Source organism: Phoca vitulina, unplaced genomic scaffold (assembly GCF_004348235.1).
Source record: "Phoca vitulina isolate PV1807 unplaced genomic scaffold, GSC_HSeal_1.0 scaffold78, whole genome shotgun sequence".
In the NCBI taxonomy this organism is placed as follows: domain Eukaryota; kingdom Metazoa; phylum Chordata; class Mammalia; order Carnivora; family Phocidae; genus Phoca; species Phoca vitulina.
Window position 1 is genome coordinate 934,924 of NW_022589781.1, and position 24,061 is coordinate 958,984.

General features: G+C 42.8%; 1 protein-coding gene across 8 annotated transcripts in view; it reads left to right on the top strand.

Annotated features, from left to right (window-relative positions):
• Positions 1-24,061, top strand: part of ENAH (ENAH actin regulator) — a 136,583-nt gene that overhangs the window by 89,438 nt on the left and 23,084 nt on the right. For 4 of the 8 annotated variants that reach the window (XM_032393978.1, XM_032393975.1, XM_032393979.1 and 1 more), the window contains exons 4-5: positions 7,037-7,093; positions 11,865-11,949. In XM_032393978.1, coding sequence (XP_032249869.1) covers positions 7,037-7,093; positions 11,865-11,949 — 142 coding nt within the window. Of the gene's footprint in view, positions 1-7,036; positions 7,094-11,440; positions 11,453-11,864; positions 11,950-24,061 lie in introns of all 8 variants that reach the window. The other 4 variants (XM_032393977.1, XM_032393980.1, XM_032393982.1 and 1 more) reach the window with 2 other exon arrangements.

The following is a 24,061-nucleotide window of genomic DNA, read 5'->3' on the forward strand; positions in this document are numbered from 1 at the left end:
GAGAGCTGGGCGCTGGGCCCCGCGGACAGGGAGACCGCCATCCTGGCGTCCCTGGGATGACCCATCCCGAGCGCACGGGTATTCAGAGTCCCTGCCTAAGAAACGCCTTTGGTGTTGATTCCTGCTGGCGGGGGGGACTGCCACGGGCCTTCCCACACCAGCTCTGGAGTTTGGAATGGGCATCCTGGCTCTGCTGCCCTTCCAGACCCTCGGGGTCACCCTGCTGTTATTACTCGGGTCACTTCCTTCATCGTTTGTATCCGTTTCTGCGATCCAAGGCCAGAGCCACAAGGGTCCTCAGCCGGCCAGAGCTCTTTGCTAATGGAGCTGTAATTTCCAGCAGAGCATTTTGTTTTTCAGGGGAAAATAAGTGGGTTTTTTTCTGATTAAAAAGTTATGTTCTTATTGTAAGAATTTAAGTAGTACAGAAAAGCATAAAGAAGAAAGTAAAAAAATACCCAAAATCCTACCACCCAGAGATAATCACCTTTTATATTTTCCGTAAGGGAAAGGTGATAGGTATTGAAATATTTTTCAAGTTTGTGTTAAAAACGGCTTCGAGATGAAGAACACAAACCCAGCATGGGATTATATTTTTCCTTCACAGCTTCCTTGAGCTCGCACACAGTTTACCCGCGTGAAGCGTACAATGCAGCGGTTGGTGTTTTTGCTGGGCTGAGCAGCCGTCCCTGCAGGCAGCCTGAGACCGTTTAATCACACCAGAAAGAAGCCCCCCAGCCTGAAGCCGCCGTCACCACCCCTCCCTGCTCCTGGCGATACTGAGCTACTCTCTAGATTTGCCTATTCTGGACGTTCCCTATACGTGGAATCAGATGACCAGCTGTTATTCAGCGTGATGTGTTCGCGCTTCAGCTGTCTTGTAGCATGGGTCACCCATGGCAGTTTGAGAAGTCAAGCATAATAAAAAGCATGTGTCACATGTCTAGGCGTGCTAAGTTGTGCCAGTGGGACTTTCACGTTTCAACAGTTGGCTTTCTTATTTTAAAGTTGTCGGACTGTGGTGTACGGTCAAAGTAATGACTGAATCGTAGCATTTTTTAAAGTAGAGAGCTTAAAAGCAAAGCAGAAAGCCTTCCACAGATTCTTCAGTTTAAAAAAAACTCAACCTGTTAAACCTTGGTGAATTGCAGCAGAAGTATTATGCTGAGCTGAATGCACATGGAGCGAAGCACTTGACCGATTCGCAAGATGTCTGACGGTTGTCTTCTTTTGTCTCCACGCTCAGTTTTCCTGCCCACAGTTGCCCTGCCTTCATTTTTCTCCACATCCAAGAGCATTAGCTTAGAAACTTTATACTTTTTTTGGTTCTCTTAATTCTTTTTGTCTTGTAAAAGTAGGAGCGAAGAGACACGGTCTTTGAAAGTCTCTGTGCTGTACGGTGAGAGTGTAAACACTTTTTTAGGTTACAAGCGTTTCTGCTCTTTCCCTGTGGGTAAGGGAGTGAGGTGGTGTGTTTCCTGAGAAACAATCGGAGGCGTCCTCGAGTCACTGATAGCATCTCCCGTGAGCCTTCCCCGTGGAGCTGGGTGCCTTGGTCATTCTCCCCCCGCTAGTCTCCAGTGCTGTAAGCTGTCATGGGCCCATTTTGTCTGTCTCTCGCCCACATAGAAGTTTGGACCACTGTGCCTAATTATAATATTGTACTGAAACCTCTCTCCTAAGTCTTCAGACAGATTCTTCAAATTTCTTAGATAATTTGATAACTACCTAATTTTTATTTATGCTTATTACATCCTGTCAAATTTTTTGAAGTGGCTAACAGGAGGAAACATATATGCTAAAACCTGAAGTAGGAAAAAGAACTCCCAGTGAAGGGGGGAATGATTGTCTTCGTTGTTCGGGGCTGAGGAACTCGAGTTGAGTGTTGACTACCGGCAAGTTCGCGTTAGTGCAGAAGGAAATCTTCCCGCTGACCAGCAGAGGACCACTGTGGGCAGAAGGCATGGGCAGGGTAAGGTGGCCGTGCAGACGGAGGAGCCTCGACCGAGCACGTTGGAAAGGTGGAAAGAGCAGGTGCCTGGAGCCTAGGGAGACAGAGCGTGGACTGGATGAGAGAGGGAGTGGTCATGCCATGGGGAGAAGGCGCTGGAGTTTGAGGTTCGTCTGGAGAGCAGTGGGAAGCAATTGAAGACATTTTACAAAGGGAGGCGATTTGATCTGGTTCAGTCGTTAAGGCGTCACTGGCTATTGAGGGAAAGGGGGTGGTGCCAAGATGAGAATGGGCAGCTTCGGGAGGTGGTGCTGTTGTGACAGGGCTGGTGGTCTTGGAGCGTCTGCGCTTACCACCTACTCTGTATGTGTGTGTGTACTTTGGTGTTGACATACTGCATACATTATGGAACGTTAAAAGAAAAGGATGAGAGAAGAATGAACAGAAATAGAAGTGCTGCTGATTTCTTTCCCATGCCAATGTACGTTTAGCATCCTGGGATAAGCGCATGCTGATTTCTCTCCCATGCCAATGTACGTTTAGCATCCTGGGATAAGTGCATCCCTCTATGAAAACCACTCTCTGGGGTGGAGGCCGTTTGGAGAGAGGGATTTCGAGGTGACAGGAGGGGCTTGGCAGTAGGTTCACTAGTCGTAATAAAAAGGAAGGGGTGACGAGGGCCCTGGACTTCTGGTTTGTGCCACTGAGGAGATCACAGTGCTGGTTAGAGGCCCAGCCAGCGCTCCAGCAATAGGCTGATCCTGTTTGTTGAAGTAGCCGCGCCTGCCTGCGCATGTGCGTCCCAGTGCCCTTGGCCGCAGGGGGGGCCTCTAGGGTGGTCGGGGGGCTGGCTCTGCTCTGCAGAGAAGTGGACGTGGGACGCAGGTCACTCTCGCCTTCCCGAGTGTCAGGACGTGGCAGGATTGGTACATTATGGTCGACTCTTGACAGTTTCTGTAGCTGTGGATAGAGTCCTTGATTCTGCAGCTGAAGGTAAACGGTGTACGGAGCAGGTGTGGGCTGGGGGCATGTCGCGACTGTCGCTGTTCAAGCTTCTGCTGAATTCTCCGCAGTTTGTCAGCTGTTAGCAGCCATCTTCCATTTGCTGAGAAGAGAATAAAGTGTATCTGAGGCCGTAAGTTGGGGAGGATTAAACAAATGAAGGGGGCAGGGGAGCCCCATCGCATGTACAGTTTGGCTAAGACTAGGCACAGCGACACGACAGAAGTTTCTGTGTTGGTGTTTTTTTCATGTGTGGCTAGAGATGCATGATGCTCTACTTCCTGAGGTATATAAATATTTCATTAAAAACTGTACATATTTTAAAGCGAAATGTGAAAAAATTTTTTTAAAATATTAAAATGCCACTTTAAAAATGCCACCACTCTGCACACAGTTTGCTCTTTGTTGTAATTCTCATGTGTGCTGGTGCAGAGCCCTGCAGAATGAGACCTAGGTCTGTATGTCTGTATCTCTTTTGTTCAGTTTTACTGAGGTATAATTGAAGAACAAAACTGTAAGATATTTAAAGTGTATATACTGTGAAAGAGTCCCTCCCATCTAGTTAGTTAGCACATCTACCACCTGAACCTCATGTGTGTGTGTGTGTGTCATTTGGGTGAGTTAGCACAGTTCAGTTACACAGTACAGTGCTATCAACTACAGTCACCATGTGTCTGTTAGATCCTTGGTCCTCACGCATCTTACAGCTCAAAGTTTGTACGTTTTTACCAGCCTCTGTCTATTTACCGCCCCCCCCCCCAACACACACACAGGCCCTGGCAGCCACTTCTCTACTGTTTCTATGAGTTTGGATTTTTTTTTTTTTTTTAAAGTCCACATACAAGTGATGCCATGCAGTCTTTGTCTTTCTCTGTCTGGCTCATTCCGCTTAGTGTGATGCCTGCACGGTCCATCCATGTTCATGCAAGTGACAGGATTTCCTTCTTTCTTCTGGCTGAGTGATATTCCATTGTGTGTATTCCGTAAGATTCCAGAATGGAATCTCTCTCACGTGCACACACACACGCACGCTCTGCATCTTCTTGACCCGTTATCTGCTGATGGACATTAGGTTGTTGCCGTATCTTGACTACTGTGAGTGACTAAGGCTGCAACGAGCATAGGGGTGCGGGTGTTCTTGTTTTCATTTCCTTTGGATGTATGCCCAGAAGTGAGATTGCTGGGTCATGGGGTAGCTCTGTTTTTAATTTTTGAGGAGCCTCCACAGTGTCTCTGCAGCGGCTGCACCGTTTGCATTCCCGTGATTCCCGTGGTACCTGCTTTTGTTTGTTTTGTTTTTTCACAGCAGGCAGCCACACTGCTGCGGTGTCTTCCTCCATTGTCTTCTAGCCGCCTGAGAACAGACACACATTTGCTTTTATCCCCTTTCAGAACGTGTGTCGTAGAACTTTGCGATCACGAGGGTAATACCTGGGGGCCTCATTGATGGTCAAAAGCACGAACACTGCTCGTTTAGAAGCTGACGATGTATGTGCCCACTCAGCAGACTGGCTTTCTACAGAGTAAATTGAAGTAAAACCAGCTTTAAGCAAACATTATCTCATTGAATCCTCAGAAAAAAATGCCTAGATGGGTAGTATCCCCGTTAGCACTTGCCTCGGGACTGCACCTGGGGTTTTGCTGTTGTGATTATCTGGCGGCAGCATCCGTCATGCTGATCAGATGCCAACAGCCCATCATGGTTGCTGCGGCCGGTTCGCCCAGGCTGCTGCCTTCTCGCTGCTTGGACCAAACACCTGTGGGGAGAGACAGCGTGGCAGGCAGAGCCTGAGGGATCGCTGCTTTGCAGACTACATGATGGCAGGGTGGCTGATAGATGAGGTCATTTTTCTTCTCCAAAACAAAAGTCCAGTGCAGATGCTAAATTTTGTGTTTTGTGTGCATCTTAACCCCCTTGGCGCGTGCTTTCCTGCAGGGCCCATGCTTCTCTCAGTGCCGAGCCTGATTAGTCCTGTGGCTGACTTGGAGAGAAGTGGTCTCTCGGGGTGGGGTGGGGGGAGCTGTAGGGAGCACTGGCCCTCGCCCTGACAGTGAGGATGCTGCAGGTGTCCTGTTACTGCGTCCGCCCAGTCCGAGCAGTGACTGCTGCATCCCACACTCCCCCTCCTCCCTGGCTGAGCCCAGAGACAGTGGCATCAGCAGTCAGTCGGCAGGAAGCGCCGCCGTCCACCCGGCCACGTGCCTCAGTGCCGACTGCAGTAGAATGGAGATCAGTATTTTATGTGGTGGCGAGGAGTAGAAGTGTGTAGAAAGAAGGTGCCTGAAGATACCGAGGGCAAGAATGGTGCTTTGTAGGTGTAAACTGTGAGAAGAGTGGGAGTTTTTGGTGGACAGTGTGGGGTCTCATGCAGGCCGAATGGTCTCCCTGCATTCTGACGGTGGTCAGATGACTGTGCCAAAATGATTGGCAGCACAGCGTGGCAGGTGCTTTGCTGTCCGAGACGAGATCATTTCTCGGGGCTTTCTTGTAAGTTTTTATATTTTCCTTACTCTTTTTCCCTTTAAACATGAATTAAAGGAAGGGTAAAACCTGAAGACCAGGCATGTTTGTTAATAAAGGCTTTACAGAAGTAGTCATTTACAGACATCGGTAAGACAGAGTCTTTTAAAGTTTAAACTTAAAATATAACTTGAAAATTTCCTAAATTGTTTATCTCCTTTGAAATGGTGTGATTGACTTGGTAGACATGTTATATGCCTGTGGTCTCTCTCCTGTCATTATAGTGAATGTATTGCGGCTTTAATAATAATAATAGACGGGGTTGTTGGAAGTACTTAGCAAAGGTGATGTTTTTCAAACTTATTTATTTTGTTTGTGTTTGAAAATATCTGCTATATGTAATATTTTTAAAGCAAGGTTTAAACTTAATTGGATGATATTAAATCTTAATTTCTAAAAATGATTTTAAAATTCTGATTGTTTAAGATTTGTTACCATTTTCAGATGTACAGTCTTTAAATTGATTTGGTTCTGATTCTATGCAAACTTTTAGTTAGCATAAATTGTATTATTTAAAGAATACGGTTTAGGCGAAATCTAAACTACTGTCTTGTTTGCCTTTATGCAGTCTTTCTTGAGTCAATATATTTTAATCTGTTCATTGTTTTTTGGGCTAATACCAATGGAAAAAGAAAATCCTACGCTGAAAAGAATTTTGTTGGAATTTTAGAAAATTATTGATATAAAGTTTTGAATGTCACTAATGTAATACTAAGAAAAATTTTAATTTTGTTTTTCCCATCCCAATTTTGAGTGTCACCTTGATTTTATATAAGCCCTTCCCCGTTTCATAAATTAGCACCTTCTTACTGAGTTTTTTTCTGTTAAAGAGAATTTACTTCATTAATACTTAGGGTAAATTTTAATGTAGGTAGCCTAAATAGTAAATGGCTATTTGAAGTGGCCACATGTTTTTAATAAGATATTTTGTCAAGTATATAAACATATTGGGGGGGAAAAAGGAACGATAAAATGTGGCTTGGTAAAACAATAAATAGTTTTGATGTTTTTTCAGAGTGCAAAGCCAATAAAGATACTCTTACTTACATCAGTGACTGTAAAACACTTTAATTGCTACAGGCTGTTTAAAATGGCTTTTGTCTTTTTCTACTAGTAGAAATGAGTTCTTCTTAGGTTAAGTTAATCTTGTGTTTCCCCTGAGTTTTTCTGAGGGGCAAAGTCTTCTAAATGAGCAATACCGAAAGAGGGTAGATATTGTAAAATTAAGTCAGCCATGGATGCTGACCTCCTATAGCTCAGTTCCATTTACTTTTCAAAATATGGTTGTGAAATGTAAATCGATTGCACTCTCTGATTAACTCTGGAAAGAGCTATAAGTGCCTTGTTTGGTCTGTGGCTTATTACAGGGTTTTTCCACAAATAAGATTACACATAAAAATTCTTTTTAAAGTTTATATTAAAGAAGATACATTTTTATTAAATTACAGAGCTTCCAAAATGAGGATCTAGATAGGACGTATGTATAAAAACATTTTGAACCTTTCAAAGCACCTTTTAGTTTGTGTGAAGTTCTTCTTCTAACACCAAGGTGTCTGTTGCAGCCCAGAGCAAGGTTGCTGCTACCCAGGACAGCACTAATTTGCGATGTATTTTCTGTGGTAAGCAACATTATGTTTACATTACTTTTTCAAGCTGTGGTACATACTACTTGCACATTTCCATAACTTTTGTTTCTGTAGGCCATAGTCTGGCTTGTGGTATTCGGGGTATCCAGCAAGCTACGTTTTATGTTGTGCTATCTGTTGTGGTTCATGCAGGTGATTCGGTCAGCTTTTGAGTTGACTTCTTAGTGAGGGTGTAGTTAGGATGAGGGTCTTAGAATGAATTCTTCTGCAGTTCTTGCAACATGAACGAGAGGGGTTTTTGTTTGTTCGTTTTTGTTTTCAACTATTTTGTTTGAAGCAGTCTTTTAATTTATAATTTAAGGGACAGAATTATATCTACCTTAGTATGTTTTGAGGAATGTGAGTGTGTCTTATCTGAAGGGAGCTTTTGCTCCACTTGAGTGAAGTTGTTAGGCGCACAGGTCGTGAGGCGGATGGCAGCCATTGCTGCTTCCCCGGCTTGGCTTCTCAGTGACCGCCTTCTTTCTGCAGTAGGTGAGGAGTGAGCTTGGGCTTACAGAGTGCTCTTGTACTCCTGTGCACACGCGCGCACACGGATGTGTTGTTCGCATGCATGAGCCGGAGACGTCCCTTAGCTGCCCTGAGTCACAGTCAGACAGGTGCGTGCTCGTGCCCTTACACAGGGATAGAGCAGTGTGCGCGCGCACACGCACACACGCGTACACACACACACACACAACACACGCACACCTTCCTCTGAATTGTTTTTATCCTTATTTGATTCTAAAACTTTCTGTTTTGAAAAACCAAGTTCAAAAAATGACTTTGTAATTGTTAGAACTTTTTTTTTTGACATATATATATATATATATATATATTTCTTACTCCTCTTTACCTTGACTGGCCCGATTATTCTATGAGAGATAAAATTATAAAGTGATAATACTGCTAAAATTTTATATAAACAGTTCAGCTGTGTATATGTACTTTATCCATGTGACTTAATTTTTGATGTGATTCTTCAGTATTTCTGATATTGTTTCTTTACCTAATTCTCTTTAGAATTATTTAAAAATTTATGTACTGCTGGTTTAGGCAAAGAAGCATGTGTTATAAATTTCCAAAAATGAAAACTCTGATGTATTTCTTAATCACCTAAAGCTCCATTTTCGGCTTGTTCCGGGCGACACGGTCCCATCAGTGAGCCTGTGCTGCTGGTCTTCATAACTCCCTGCTCCCTAGGGTTTAATCAGTGACTCTTAGCGATGCTTCTCGGCCTCCTCCTGGGGGCTCTTCTAGGCCACCTTTTGAACTAGCCATGAGTTATTATTCGTATTGGTGTTACTTGGACTTTTTTTAGTTCATTCTGAAAACCTACTTGATGTTCTGTACTTTGCTACTTACTGTGTTGAGTTCCACATGCAGAATAATAGATACAGTTTACCCAGTTGCAGAGAGGATTGATTTGCCCTTAATAAAGGTGAATTTTTAAGTTGTAAAATAACGTGTTAAAAAGCAGATTTTCCCCATTATTACCTTTAATTGATTTAACTGTGTACAGTGATATAATTACCACATTGCTAAGTTTACACTTGATTGTATTGTGTATAATAACACCTCCTGGTCTTTTAGTCCTGTGTTTTTAAGCAGTCTGTGGCTAAGTGTGAAACCAGATTTGTGAAAATTAAAATGTGACAGCAGGTGCAATGTGCTTTAGCCAAAACTCAGTATTAAGTCAAGACTGAAATGCCATTCATTCCTGGATTCGAGAGACACTCTCTTCTGCTTTCCATCATTTATAGAGAACCTATCAGTGACATGGACATATTTTCTTTATTAGAAACTAAGTCACATCTCTGCTATATGAATTCTAGCCAGGACAGATTAATATCAGTCCTTGTCTCCGGCTCTGGTAATAAGACAGAGAGAGTAACCCTCAAAGTTAGCTGCTGTCTTCATGACACCACCGTAGGGACGAGGCAGGCTCACGTGTTTCTTTTTTCCCCAAAGAGAACTGTCAGCCACCACATGATGCTCATAGCAATGCTGTCATTTGCCCACCGGATAGGAAAGTGCCTTTTTTTGGATTCTGTGAGAAGACAGATACTCTTTTAGGATATGACCGACATGAGGTAATAGTTACAGTGCAGAAAACACAACAGCTGCCGGCAGCCTCGACTGCTCTTAGTTGCTGCTTCATGTCATGAGCCTCATGTTGGTGTGATCGACCCCTTGAATGACCCCACAGAGTGACCAGAAGGAAACATGAAACTGTGTCCCGGGAGTTCTTAAGTGACCCCGAACTCTTCTATTCAATGCTTATGGTGTATTTACATTATCTTGAAATGCACATGAATTTCAGTGTGCTCATTATCATGACTTATGGTACTGATGGAGGAGAAACAGACAGGACAGCCAGACTAAATACAGGTACACTAAATACAGACCCCAGGGGAAGGCCCCTCCTCTCCGGCCCACCACGGAGGAGGTGTCTGTGGAAAGACAAGCTGCCCGGTACCACAAAGAACCATGTAGGAAACACTCGTAAGAGCTTTTCTGGGATCAGAATTCCCCTCATTTTAAAAGGATCTTCCTTAAGTTTTCCTCCTTTAGCTGCATTAATAAACTGTGGTAGATTAATTTTTTAATGATATCACCCAGAGAATACTTCCCCACATTTTTAAAACCTTTTAAAACAAGTTTGTTAAAAAATCCAAAACAGTTTCTGTTTAAAAGATAATTTCTTCTCATTCAAACTTTTTTTAAGTCAAACTTGTTAGTTTTTTTTTTAAATCTGTTTAATAAAATCAGGATTGAGTTGAAATTTTGACACACTTTTTGTGAACTTATATATTTGAGCTAAAACTTAAATGGGTAGATTTATATAGGGGAATTTCATCTGTCAGTATCACTGTAGAGGTCACAAATGCTTGTGCTAGATGTAAGCAGTCTGTTAGTATTCTTCTTTGGGATGGGTGCTGGAGAAGTCTCTCCGACCCCGTGGCATCCAGCTGTTTAATTATTGGAGCAGTGTGAGCTTTTCACTTAAATAAACATTATTTTAAAAAATAATTAAGCCAGAATGGTCTCAGGAGTTGCCCAGGCTAAATGCTCACATTTAATATTTTTGGATAAATGTAACTTTGGATATAAAAATACTTCCCCCAAATCATTTGTATTTTCTCGAGATTACCCTCCACCCCCAATCTTCTGTTTGTCCCTCCTTCTGCCGGAAGAGACAAAGACATCTTTTCCTTCTAAGAGTATAGACGTTAGTGTATGGCTTAATATGACAGTCAGTTTTTACATCAGTATGTTCATTTCCAAAAGCAGGAAAGAATTCTGGCCTGTTTACTAGACAAGTTCTACTTTTCATTTATGCAAAAATTTAAGTGCGTGTTTAACATTAATTTAAAAAGCTTTTTGATTTTTTGTTGTTGCTGATGACATAGGATTAATATATTTTAATATTTCCTTTATGTGGTTTTCAAAATAGCAGACTTAGGAAATCTCATGAAATACATCACTGCAATTGTCATGTAACTTGTCTTTTCGAGGACAAATTATATGATTAATCTAGAAATGGGTAAAGAGATGAGAAAAAAAATTCAGTAGGTAAGTTTAGATCCACTTATCTGTATTTCCAGATTTGGGATATGCCAGTACCGTACCAACACTGCCAGGAGCCTTATCCTTCTAGCTGCAAGGCTTACTTCCCTAGCACAGACTTACAAGAATTTGAACTAGTACACAGAAGCGTTCCTCTTACCTGTTTCTAGTACTAGCGGCCTGCACAACACTTTGAAGATCTCTGTTAGGGGCATTTGCTGGCACACTAGATTTACTGTTTACTGGATTCTCTTGTTTACTGGCTTAGATTTCAAGATTGATCTGTTTTAACCCTAGGCTTTGCATATTAGGTCCAGTATTTATTTCTCTCATGACACATTTAATTTTATATCCAGTGACACTAAAATGTCCCATATCTAGTGGCATTTGTTATAAGATGGTAAAAATGGGTCTGCATTGCACATGGTATGTGGGAATGGATGGTCTTTAGTTTCTTGTGACAGAGCCATGTTGGTTTGGATGTAGGTTTTTGGTTTTTGGGTGGTTTTTTTTGTTTTTGTTTTTGTTTTTGTTTTTGTTTTAACCCCAAATGAAAAGTTATTAAGATTACCTCTGTTACATTAAAAATTCAGATAAGTAGGTTAACTATATATAGAAGTTTAGCAAATGTTTGTTTTCACTAGTGCTGGAAATGCCAAGCCATTAAATAAAAATGGCAGCTTAAATTGGGCAAATTTGATAAATGCATTAGCATTCTTCACCCTAGTAATAAGGTTCTCATGCTCTCTCTCTCCTGTTTTTCATTTCCAGTGTTCTATTTAGGTGAGTTTTTGAATTCTGATTTTTTCATCTAAGTTCTCCCTCTCCACTTCATGAATAAGTACCCCAAAGAGAATGTCTCATTGTCTTAGAAACGTCCAGCTCAGGTGCCTATTCAGATGCTCATTGAACACTTGTTTTCCTCAAGCTCTTCATATATAAATGTTTATTTTTCCTTTATTGTTGATGTTTTCCATTTGTTTCAAGTAAGCCTTTTGGAGATGATGACAGTATTATGTTGCAGTCTTTCATTTGCTATGTGTTACGTAAAGCTTATATTTTATTTTGCTAAATGAAAAAGAAGATACATTTGTAAATATGTGATGGTTTTATGTTATTCTTCTCATGATTTTATCTCCTCTGTCCAGCTAACTATAAAGATAATGTTCATCTATAATGTTTTCCTCCCTTTTAGGGCCAACATTGCCTAGACAAAATTCTCAACTACCTGCCCAAGTTCAAAATGGCCCATCACAAGAAGAATTGGAAATTCAAAGAAGGTAAATTTTTTATAAGTTGTTATTTGCAGTTTGTCTTTCTACTGCAGAAGCCCTGTGAGCATCCTAATATCAAAAGTGGATTATGTCTTGTGAGCTGTTTAAAAGTCACTTAGCAGCATACAAAGTGACTTTCACTTCAAGGAGTCTTATTTTTATAGCAGTTATAAATTGATCTGTGGTCATTATGGCTTTCACATAACTAATTTAACTAGAAAGTTGAAGTCGTGTTGGCTGTTCATAGAAGTCATTGATCTTGAGATATTACCGTAGTGCTTAGTAATGGAATACAGACTCATTCTGTTTATGATTAAATTGCTGGTTAGGTGAGGTCAATAATATTATCTTGTTGCTTCAGTGCAGTTTATAAAGAAATACATTGGAAATTCGAATACAGCCTCATTTAGGTATAGTTGTTTCTGAATTAGTGAAGTCTCTGAACTGTAAGCTACCAAATTCATAACAAAATAGTTATATAAAATTCAGGTACGTACAGTAACAAAAATTGAGTTAGTTAAACCAGGTGTCCCATTTTAAACAAATGAAAACTTTTTGGAGATGTTGATGTTGCTTTTTACCACTAGTAGGTCACCTGTTTTATTTTAGAGAGCTGATAACCACCACATAGATGGATTCTTCCATTTGACAAGCATTTGCTCCATGGCAAGCCAGCATTTCTTCTTGTGACCTTGGATTTGGATCTCACATTTGAAATACTCTTCAGATTCTCCATGTTGTTTTGAAATGTGTGTCATGTTCCCCTGACAGACAGACAGAAGGATCTCTACTATGTTCTGTGTTGGCTGCTTTGGGGGTGTAACTGCTTAGCTCTTGGGAAAGGCCCTCCCGAAATGAATTTTGTTTTTGTCACAGCCTTTTATATTCAGTTCAATCGCTCCAGAAATAGCCCCCAAATTTGATGAAAATCTATCCAACTCTTGGGAGTGATGCTATAACGGATACAAATAAAATTAAGTTTTTGTAGAAATAAGGAGAGTTTAAAAGATAGAATTTCGGTTCTATATTGAGTGTTTTAAACACACCAGAACAATTCCAAGAGTTAGAAATTGTAATGATTCTGTTGCCCCCCCCTACACACACACACACACACACACACACGGAAAAGTAATTAATAAAAAATGGTCATGGGGCGCCTGGGTGGCTCAATCCATTGAGCATCTGAGTCTTGGTTTCAGCCCAGGTCATGATCTCCGGAGTTGTGAGATCAAGCTCCAGGTCAAGCTCTGTGCTTGGGGAGTCTACTTCGCTTCTGCCCCTCCCTCCACTTGCATTCTCTCTCTTTCTCCGTCTCTCAAATGAATGGATAAATCTTTTAAAAAAATGATCATAGTATTATTGGGAATAACATTTGTAGAAAGCTAGGAAGAACCAGGAGAGAACCCAAACATAACAGATAATTTCTGGCATCATGGCATGGCAAGCAGGTGGCCCTGGGACAGTTGCTGGCTGAGGAAAATACAGAATAGAAATTGGAGCCAGCGGAGGGTGCCGCTGGTTTGTTAAGGGTCTCTGATGGGTGATCCACTGCGCGGAGGTTGTGCGCAACTTGCAACTTGCAGTTTTAGTGGAAATGAGTATTGAGTGAATTTTTACTAAATGCTGTGAAAATACTGTGCCCATATCTGATTTGGTCTTGCCAGTGCTGGCAGGCCCTGCAGCCCACCCTGGACTTGAGGCTTGTCTGCTTGTATGTAGGAAGGTACCACAGGGCTTGGAAATTGGATGTTGTTTATATTACTTATTTAGTTCAAGACTTGAACTCAGTTGTTTTAAAGAGTGAAATCCAAAATTCTGAAAAATGGGTGTAAATTTTAAAATTATTTTCTGTCCATAGCGACACACAGAGTCTTCGTTCATTTTTAAAAATCTTTTATGTTTAAAATTTTTTAAAAGATTTATTTTTAAGTCATCTCTATACCCAATGTGGGGCTCGAGCTCACGACCCCGAGATCAAGAGTCACATGCTGCACCGACTGAGCCAGCCGGGCGCCCCTCTTCTTTGTTTTAGGGAAACCTATTGGAGACCACTGTCTTTGTCAGTGTTAATTTTTATCTCTGTCCCTTCCCTTCTCTCTTTCCCACCCATTTCCCTTTTTATCTGGTGAAATCTGTTTTGTGTCTGCTCAAATCTCCTGGAAGTGCTGCTTCCAGCATTGACTTTTTTCTAGTTGAGATTTCTTCTCCTCATGCACATCTGCCTCTTTGCCTTTCTTCCTTTTGATCCTGCAGAGGTTCTTCCTTGCCGCCCCCTGTCCCTCGAGCCCCTTCGGCTTCTTGCATGAGCGTGCGCATGAGCTGTCCTTTTTCTCCCTCTGTACACGGTCTACCTTGACAGACGTGATTGGGTTTCATGTTGTAGCTTCCTCTTAACTGTCTTTTGCTGGTGGCTTCCACATGGACAGCTGTGACTCTGCACCTGAGATCAGTGAGATATTTCCTACGAAATGGAGCAGTGTCATGGGTCCTTTTGAGAATTGGGTGACAGCAGTGGACACGTGCCCTCTTTCCCCCAGTCCCCACCCTTCTGATACGCATGTAGACGTGCATTTATGTGTGTCATTTCAGAGGGTCACGGACCCTCTCGGTTCCAACAGTTGATCGGCAGTGAGAATTCCTGTCGTGGAGCTCACGCATTTGGGTGCGCGCACTAATACCGCAGTGTCAACCTTCATGATGTCATTCTTCATGTGCATGCTTTCTTCTCTTTAGTATTTCTCCCAGACTTTCTGTGCAGGAGGCCTGTAATGCTCTTCCTTCACCGTCCCTGTCCCAGTGCACCCTGTGACTTCTTTCTCTAACAGCTTGTTGGATCTACTCTTCTGACACTTGTGACTAATAGCTTCTCCGGTATATGTTCTCTCTGTACCGCTACTGTTTTCTAGTGGGTTTTCCAGTCTTTAACCGAGACCCCTTTCAGCTATTCCCACATTATTACTGTCAGATCAGTTCTTAAAGTCATTCGCACGTGGTAGACCCCCATATGGCACCGGAGAGCATAAGATGGGGAGGGTCACCTGCATGCAGCTGTGCCCTTCCCTTCTATTAATCTCCAGAATGAATCATGCCTAACCATTTCTACGTTTAGTACTTCTGATGGCTTCTTCAATAGCATGAAGATAATAGGATTCTGTTCCTAGTTCTTGATGGTCATGTGATGGCTGGGGGCTGCTGACCCCGACCCCCCCCACTAGGAAGTATGATTTGTCCACCTGCCTGGCCGGCTTCCAATAGCTGTTGTTTTAGTCCTGCTGCTGGTTTCTCTTTCAGATTGAACCTGCGTGTTCCCTTGAGTGGTCTCTGCACTCCTCGCTCTGTGACACCCCGTCCCTGCGCTTCCATCCCACCCCCAGGTTTTCTCGCTTCATAGTTTAGACATTTGCCGTCTTTCGACATCTGTTGTTAGCTCTGTCCTTATGTTGCAGGTGATCTTTCCCCCGCCCCTTCTGGAATCCTTTAAACCTGTCAACCACAGTAATCTGGGTTTTCAGGAATAGGTCACTAGCTAAAGTTTTTGGGTTTTGTGGTTTCTTTTTCCTGCATTTTTTTTCTTTAGCTCAGTACTTAATGGACCTTTTCCATTTGAAGACTTAACAGCCATTTAAACATTTCTTCTCTGTGTTTTCTCTGTTCTCTTTTTTGGGAACTCCTACTAGTCAAATGCTGGCCCTTCTAGATTATTTCCTCATGATACTTCTCTTTTCTCATTTTTTGCTTCTTGTTTTGTTCTGTATTCTTGGCGGTATTTTTAACGATATATTCTAGACCAGCACTTTCTAGTAGAAATACAATATGGGCCATATATGTAATTAAAATTTTTCTAGTGACCATACTAGCAAAAGTAAAAAAGAAACAGGTGAAATTAATTTTAATGATATATTCTATTTAACCCAGTCTATCTGAAGTATTATCATGTCAACATGAAATATGTATAAAAATTGCCAAGGTGTTTTTCATTCTATTTTTCATACCAAGTCTTCACAATTTGGTATGTGTTTTACACTTACCGCACATTTCTGTCCAGACAGGCCACATTGCAAATGCTCAGGAGCCACATGCACGGCTCACGGCCACCCAACGGGGACAACACAGTAGTAGATCGTCTATTGAAAGATGAATCTAGTTTTTTCTATTTTGTAATTATTCCCTTTTTAACAGTCTGTTCCAAATTCATGATTCTATCTTAAGCCTCTCCTATTTCTCTTCCTTTGCCTGAATCTTCTCCTTCCTGTAGAGCTGAATTGTTTGTTTTAGTGGTTTTATTCAAATATCTGGTCATCTTTAGTGGTCCATTTATTTCTAAACAGATGAGATTGATTGGCATCAGTCCTTGGCTTGGCTTTCCTCTTGCATCGTGGAGGCAAGATCTCTGCTGGGCACGTTCCTCCCTGACCAGGAGGGCCGCCCGGAGGTCTGTGGAAGTGGGTGGAGCATGTAGGCTGGCGGGCTCTCCTTTAGGGTACAATTGTGGGGAACCCGCAAATGCTGAGCTACTCCTAGTTCCACCAGAAGCCCTGACTCACCCAAGGCAGCATGTTGAGTTTGTTTCAAAAACAGTCTTCAGTGGGAAGTGCCATCCCATCCATTGAGCTAAGGCTGGGGAGGAGAGGGCTGGCAGATCCCAGTCTTCTTCAGACAAGGTGCGAGTTTATTAATCAGTCTGATCTGATGGCCATGCCGCCCTCTCCTGTCCTCTGTGTCTGCTGGCCTCATGGGAGGTCTCTCCCTGGTTCCTCTTGTTGCGTGCACTTCAGCTACTCTCAGTATGTGTTCTGGTTGTGGTTGCCTTTGCTCTGCAGCGCGGCGAGGAGGTTCTAGGCACTGTTCCCCGTGCTTAGGACACACCGGGATGGGGTGGGGGGGACCTAAACAGCCTTACCCCATCCGACGGTAAATGGTAGACATGGCAGAAGATGACTGGTGCTCTGGGAGGAGGCCCAGCTGAGTAGAGGGGAGTGTGTGTGGCAGAGGGGCAAGGGGAGACTGGTTATAATAGGCTGGTCAGGATGGGTCTTACCGAGACACAAGGAAGGAGCTAGCCAAGCAGATGTCTGGGTGAAGTGCTTTGCATGCAGAGGGAGCAGCCAGTGCAAAGACCTTGGGGCAGGATTGTGTGTGTGTGTGCACGCGCACCTGTGTATGAGGACAGACGAGGCCACGGCGGCCTGGGCAGAGAGAGCAAGAACAGAAAGGAGAGTGCTCAGTGAGTTTGAAGCTAATGGAGAGTCCTATCGTGCAGCACCTGCCCAATGATTGCAGAGAAGGCAGTTTTTGTTCTGAGAGAAAGAGGGACCATTGAATTTTTTTTTCAAGAATTTATTTATTTTAGGGGCGCCTGGATGGCTCAGTTGTTAAGCATCTGCCTTCGGCTCAGGTCATGATCCCGGGGTCCTGGGATGGAGCCCCGCATCGGGCTCCCCACTCCGCGGGAAGCCTGCTTCTCCCTCTCCCACTCCCCCCTGCTTGTGTTCCCTCTCTCTCTCTCTGTGTCTCTCTATCAGATAAATAAATAAAATATTATAAAAAAAATTATTTATTTTAGAGAGGGGAAGAGAGAATGGGGGGGCAGAGGGAGAGGGAGAATCTCAAGCAGGCTCTCTGCAGAGTGTGGACATGGGGCTCAATCCCAGGATCCTGATCATGACCTGAGTCTAAATCAAGAGTCAGACACTCAACCGACTGAGCCACCCAGGCGCCCCTGAATGGCCTTGATAGAAATGATTTGGCTTACCATACTAACATCCGTCTGGCTGCTCTGTTGAGACTAGCCCGTGGAGAAGCACGGATGGAGGCAGGCCCGGGGCGGTGAGCGCAGCCCAGCGGGAAAACCAGGGAGGCTGTTAACAGAAACTAGGCAGGATGTAATGGTGGCTTCCGCCAAGTCACAGAGATGGCGAGAAGGCAGATTCTGGCACTTTCTGGGGGGTATGTATGCGGTACAAGAGAAGGGGGAGTCGTGGCTTTTCACCTAAGTGAATGGGAAGGATGGAGTTGTGCTTAACCGAGATGCGGAAGACTGTGTGAGTGGAACAGGTTTCCTTGGGACGTACCAGAGGTGAACTTTGAGAATGTGAGAGGGAGATGTTCATTGGACATCCACGTAAAGATGTTGAATGGGCACTTGGATATACTTGTCTATGGAAACTGAGGAAAGAGGTCTAGACTTAACTCCTCTCTGCTGTTCCTGCTTTCCAGACCTTGATGGTAGAGTTGGTCTGCTGACGACCCCTCAGTGTTCTACTTTGTCATGAGTTTGTTTATGCACAGTTAAGACTTTCTGGAATTCCAATAGAATCTTGGAGTGGGGGGAGACTTGAATATGAGTTCAGACAGTCCTGCCGCGTCACTTTGCCCTCAGCGCTCCCGAGGGCCGGCCCTGCTCACGTCTGAGGACCCCCTGCGCACCCCCTGTGCATCTGTCTCCTCTCTCCAGGCTGCCTCTCAATACACCACCCTCGGCTTTTCCTCTTCTGACTGCCTTGTCGTGGTCTGTAGACTCTTCTCCAGGTGTACCGGGGGCTGCTTTTCTGAACTCCTACAACTTCATCACACATTCCCTTATTTTACATTTTACCATTTATTCAGTTTACAGCTGAGTCTCGCCTCCACAGCGAACATTACAGGCTCCTTGAGAGTAGAGACCTGAATAAAGTTTCTGAGAAAAAGCCAGGAAGTTTCTGGTACTGAGTTCATATATCTGTACATGTTAGGTATGAGAGGCAGAAAATATATGAGTTTGTACAGCTTGGGGGACAGTTAAAGAAGATAATACACGCCATTTTCATGCTGCTCAGGCTTTTCTATCTGTGCTGTTTGGGAGACGCTAGGAGGCTTCCCTGAGGAGATGTGCTCGGAGCTGTGCCTTGAAGAGGAAGGGCAGTAGGAATTTTGGTCCTAGGAGGGAGAAACATTCCGGGCAGAAAGAGCAGATGTGTAAGGGCACAGGGTGCAGACAGCCCTGTGACACGGGACGAACAGTCAGATGAGTAGGTTGGATCCAGCTTGTAAAGTGCTTTTTCCCTGAATTTGTCGTATAATAAAAAGGCACCTTACTTTTTAACACGTTAGTATTCTCAAATTATGAGAAAGGTAAATGCCATTCTCCTTTGGCCTACCTCCCGTAGGATCTGTTTTTGCCCCTGGTGAAACCCTACTTGGAAGAAGACACTTTGGAGTATGTTTTTATTTTTTTTTAATTAATTTTTTTTTTAAGATTTTATTTATTTATTTGACAGAGAGTGAGCATAAGTAGGCAGAGCGGCAGAGGGAGAGGGAGAAGCAGACTCCCTGCGAAGCAGGGAGCCCAATGCGGGGCTCGTTCCCAGTACCCTGGGATCACGACCTGAGCTGAAGGCAGACAGTTCACCCGCTGAGCCCCCAGGCGCCCCTGGAGTATGTTTTTATACAGACGCTTGGCACTGGCCTTTGTCTCTGCAGCAGGGCGTGGCTGGGCCGCGGTCCGCAGCCAGGGACACACGGTGACGGCCGGGTATGCAGCACAGTCTGCTCAGAAGTTGGGTGTTCACTAGATTCTATTCCCAAAATTTTTTCATGTGGTTATTTATACAGAAACAAATTTTCTTGTGTTTGATTTTATTTTCAGAGGCACATTACAGTACCCTCGGCCAACTTTTTTGTGACCTTATTAACTTTGGCTCCCTAATTGGCTCTTTTCTACACCATAAGGGTAATGAAAATGAAGATTCATTTGCATCATAATATTCACTTGTAAGACTTGGGTAGTTCTATTTTTAGTATAAGGTTCATTTTATAATAAATGATATATTTCTGTTACTGCTTTTAGGTAAGCTGTTAGGAGTATTATGAGTTGATTTTTGAAGACGGGCACGTTCTTTGTACTTGGTGATCAAATAGAAGGTGATGGGTAGGGAGAGAATGTTAGGAATAATGTGCTCCTCAGGCATATATATGTTGGGTATGTATAACAAATTTGATAGGATTTTTGCTCAGAACTATAAATTATTAATGGATTATTTTAATTAATAGCTAAGAATTCTTATTCTTTAAGTTGTTTTTTGTGGCTTCTGAAATAGTTCCAAAAAGGAAATTAATTACTAAAGAAACGTTTAAACAACATATTTAGAATCTGGTTTGTTTAGAAAGGTCAACTGCACTTTGAAAAACATCGGTTATATAATGTGACAGATAAAAAATGGCCATCCACTTTCTAATTTCCAAAATTGTATTGATGAGGGATGTTATGGATTGAATTGTGTCCCCCAAGAAAGATATGTCCTAATCCCCGGTATCTCAAAGTGTGACCCTGTATGGAAATAGATTTGTTTATTGAGATGAGGTCATACTGAAGTGGGGTGGGGCCTCTTAATCCAGTATGACTGATGTCCTTAGAAGAGGAGGATACAGAAGCAAGATGGCCCTGTGAAGACAGAGACTGACATGGGGAGAAAATCATAGGCTGGAGGCAGAGACTCTAGTGATGTATCTGTAAGCCAAGCAACACCAAGAATTATCAGCCGTTGCCGGAAGTTGGAGAGTGGAGTGGAGCAGGCTCTACCTGGAGAGGCTTTACAGTTCTGATGGAGAGTTTGGGGTGAAGCAGGGATAGTGTAAAGAAGAAGAATCAAATGGAAAAAAAAATAGTAATTTTTAACACCTGAGCAAGAAGAATTGCTCTGAAAAGTAAATGTGATCAGCCATGAATAATGTAAGTGAATGTTGATGTATCCAAAGTGGCGGTGTGGTTTGGTTGGAAGAATGAGGGAGAGGTTCTGTGAGTCAGAGGGTTAGGAACTGTCTCCTTTGTGCAGTAGGATGTCAGCAGATAACGTGTCAGTCTGGGGGACTAAGAAGGAGCTGCTTGGAACAAATCACTGTCCGTACCAGATTGAAAGTAGTTGCTTCTGGAGAGCGAAATCAGGAGTGGGGAGGGTCCCTTCCCAGGGAAGGGATTCCTGTTTTGTTACAAGCTTTGTTGTCCTACTGTGTGTGTATTTTATACCTTTCATTATTTTACTTTAATGAGGGTGAGTTCGAGTTGAAGAAACGAATGTTGCCTTTGGATGTTAATCAGTCCCGTACCTTTCCTGTTGTCACATGATGGTAGTATAGCTTAGTTTTCTACTCATTTTTGTTTCATTTGTTAATATCAGTTTTTGGTGTCCACTCATATTATTAATATTTGGCTTCTTTGACAGTGATGAAAAACATATTTAAGAAACATGAGTCAGTCCTGTGTTTAGTCTCAACATAGAGCTCAGTTTACTTAATGTCTATAAATAGTTAGCAGATCAGCACCACTACCTGAAAGTTATAAAAGGGGACTGGTCGTCCCAGCACCCAAGTAGCAGGGCAGCAATGAGGGTTTATAGTCCCCCAGTCGGCCTTCATAGGCAGGATGGACCAAGAGTCGACCACCTCCTCCTGTAAGTACTGGCCCCGTAAGGTTACATCTTGATTGTCTTGTTTCGTTTTGTCCCCTTTTGTTTGTTTGCTAATAGAGAAGTGAGATACCCACATGATGTGATCAGAACGTATTCATGTAATTTTTTTTTTCTGACAAATGTCAGGAACATTGTAGTGTTACTAAGTGTTATCAGCTCAGATTGTTTTCCAAGTCTGCTCTCCTATACTTCATTGAGTCAAAATTTAAATCATTCTTGACCTACCTAACACTCTCCCGCATAGGTAAAGGTGAATGAAATGTATTTTTAAACTTTAATTATATTTTGCTTGCTTTAAAAACAAGAAGTCTTTGTGTCAACATAAACTAAATCTATGTCCGAATGTATTTAAGAAAAAGCTATTAACCTCATCGTTGGCTAGTGCTTTGGGCATCTCTGCATTTGGGGATAGCTCTTTCGAGGAAATAGGTATTTTGGTGGTAGGAGGAACTATTTCTGATGTTTTTTAAAAAATGCTCTTGGTGGCTATAATGGTCGTTTGCACTATAATTGTCTTTGAAAAAATGTGTATTTTCTCAAACTTTCAAGTTAATGTAAAACGCATATCCTAGCTTAAAAGTTAGTCTGGCAGAATTTTTGCATAGTTCAGAATTCAAGCCCTTGTATTTTGAAAAAGTCTTCAGATGGTTCTAACAGTGAGTAAGAACAGTTGTAGACACAGCTCTGGGAAGAAGAGTCATGTGCGTTTCCTGTCTGTGAGTCGGCAGTGATATTTCTAAGAAAAGCAGGGTTTACAAACTTGGAAACTGTTCCCTGAAAAGATAATACAGATGTCCTGCTTTAGAGGTCAAAACATAAATGTCAGGTTTATATATTGTCCAATTTAGGTGGCAATTATTCATGCTACTAAAGATCTGTAAGCCTGAGATTTTCTTTTTGACACACTACTTTGGGAAATATATTTAGATATGCATCTTTTCAGTGAGCAGGCTAAAAGTTAGCCAGGGACTCTTACCACCTTTTTTCCCCTTCAAATTAAGAAAATAGTCAGCAGAATCTCATGCAGCTGTATGAACTGCCCGCTCCACTCACTGTCCGTGAACTTGGAGAATCTCTCTGGCATCGTACTCCTCTCCTACATCCAGGAGATGTTCTTGATCTTTAAGGACTGAAAACCCTCGAATAAATATTATGTTCTGACATGTGGAATAATATTCCTAAGTCAGGACTCCCTGGCTGTAAATGTCGTTATGCAAAAATTCTCTGAGACCTGGCTTTCTGCCTATGGCTTAAGCTTACTTTTTGTGATAAAAGCATTGTGTTGCTTGGAGGAGTGGCCGTCAGCTGGGAGGTAAAAACAACAACAAAGGGGCGCCTGGGTGGCTCAGTCGTTGGGCATCTGCCTTCAGCTCAGGTCATGATCCCAGGGTCCTGGGATCGAGTCCCGCATCGGGCTCCCTGCTCGGCAGGAACCTCTCCCACTCCCCGTGCTTGTGTTCCCTCTCTCACTGTCTCTTTCTGTCAAATAAATAAAATATTAAAAAAACAACAACAACAAAACAAATCAAACCAAAGAACGTCAATATGAAATGCAGTGTGGGGCACCTGGCTGGTTCAATTGGAAGAGCGTGTGACTCTTGATCCTTGGGGTCGTGAGCTCAAGCCCCACGTTGGGTGTGGAGATTACTTTAAATAAAATAAGAGAAATGCATTGTAGTCTTAGGATACTATATGGTGTAGCTGTATTAATGATGTAGACTCTGACTGTTGATTACACCAGGAATGCGTACTCTCCTGTGATTGTGCTGGGAGAGGCTCGGGTGTGGTAAGGGGGCCATAGGAGTTACTTGCAGGCAGTACCTGAAGTTAAAAGAAATGTCCGAAAAGAGTTGACAGTAATTAGAAACAGGGGTGGGAAGGTTAGAGCAATGAACTGTTGGTTTTTGTTAATAAGCTTTATGTACCTGTATTATGTTGGTAAGAATAAAATGAAAGAGGTGGCATGGAAACGGAAAAAGGCCTAGGAACTTGTATCTTTTCATCCTGGATTTCTTGGTGAGCTGTTGTACTCTGAAACTAAACAGTTTCCCTTAGCTTCTGGACAGAGGTATGTTCTAATTAGAATAGTACGGGTGTATCTTTCCCTTTTGGATCACGTAGATTGCTTCGAGTATCACATTACAGAGTGTGCTCCTATTTTTTGACACATATGGTGTTTTAAATGTAAGTCCCAGCCAAGTTCATTTATTAGAGGTCATTACAAAAAGAACCGACTCTTCTCTAATTTATTATTGAGAACATCCTTGTGAATACCCCAAATTTTTGCCTTCACTCCTGAAGCAGTATTGTTACCCCTCAGAAGCTGTGGTAGCTGGTGCTTTGTTCGGCGGCGTTGCCTTAAACTCTGTAGCCGGTGTCTGACCCAGCGGCTGCTCACACTGAGCACTGCTCTAGGAACACCCCCCCCCTCCCTTGCCCATGCAGGTACCGTTAAGGACGGGGATAGGCCCGGAGAGAGCCTTCCTGCTTTTCTGAGACAAGGGGGATTGGCTCACTTGTCAAGTGGGCTTTTTCCTTTTTATAGTCTGTTTAGGAAACATGAAGGGGAGAGATTTCTGGAGAAATCTTGGTGGCTTCTTGGTGGTGCTGGGAGGGACAAAGCCTGGCATCCAAGCTCTGTCACTTAGCTCTGCCTCTGCGGGGACCCAGCAGTT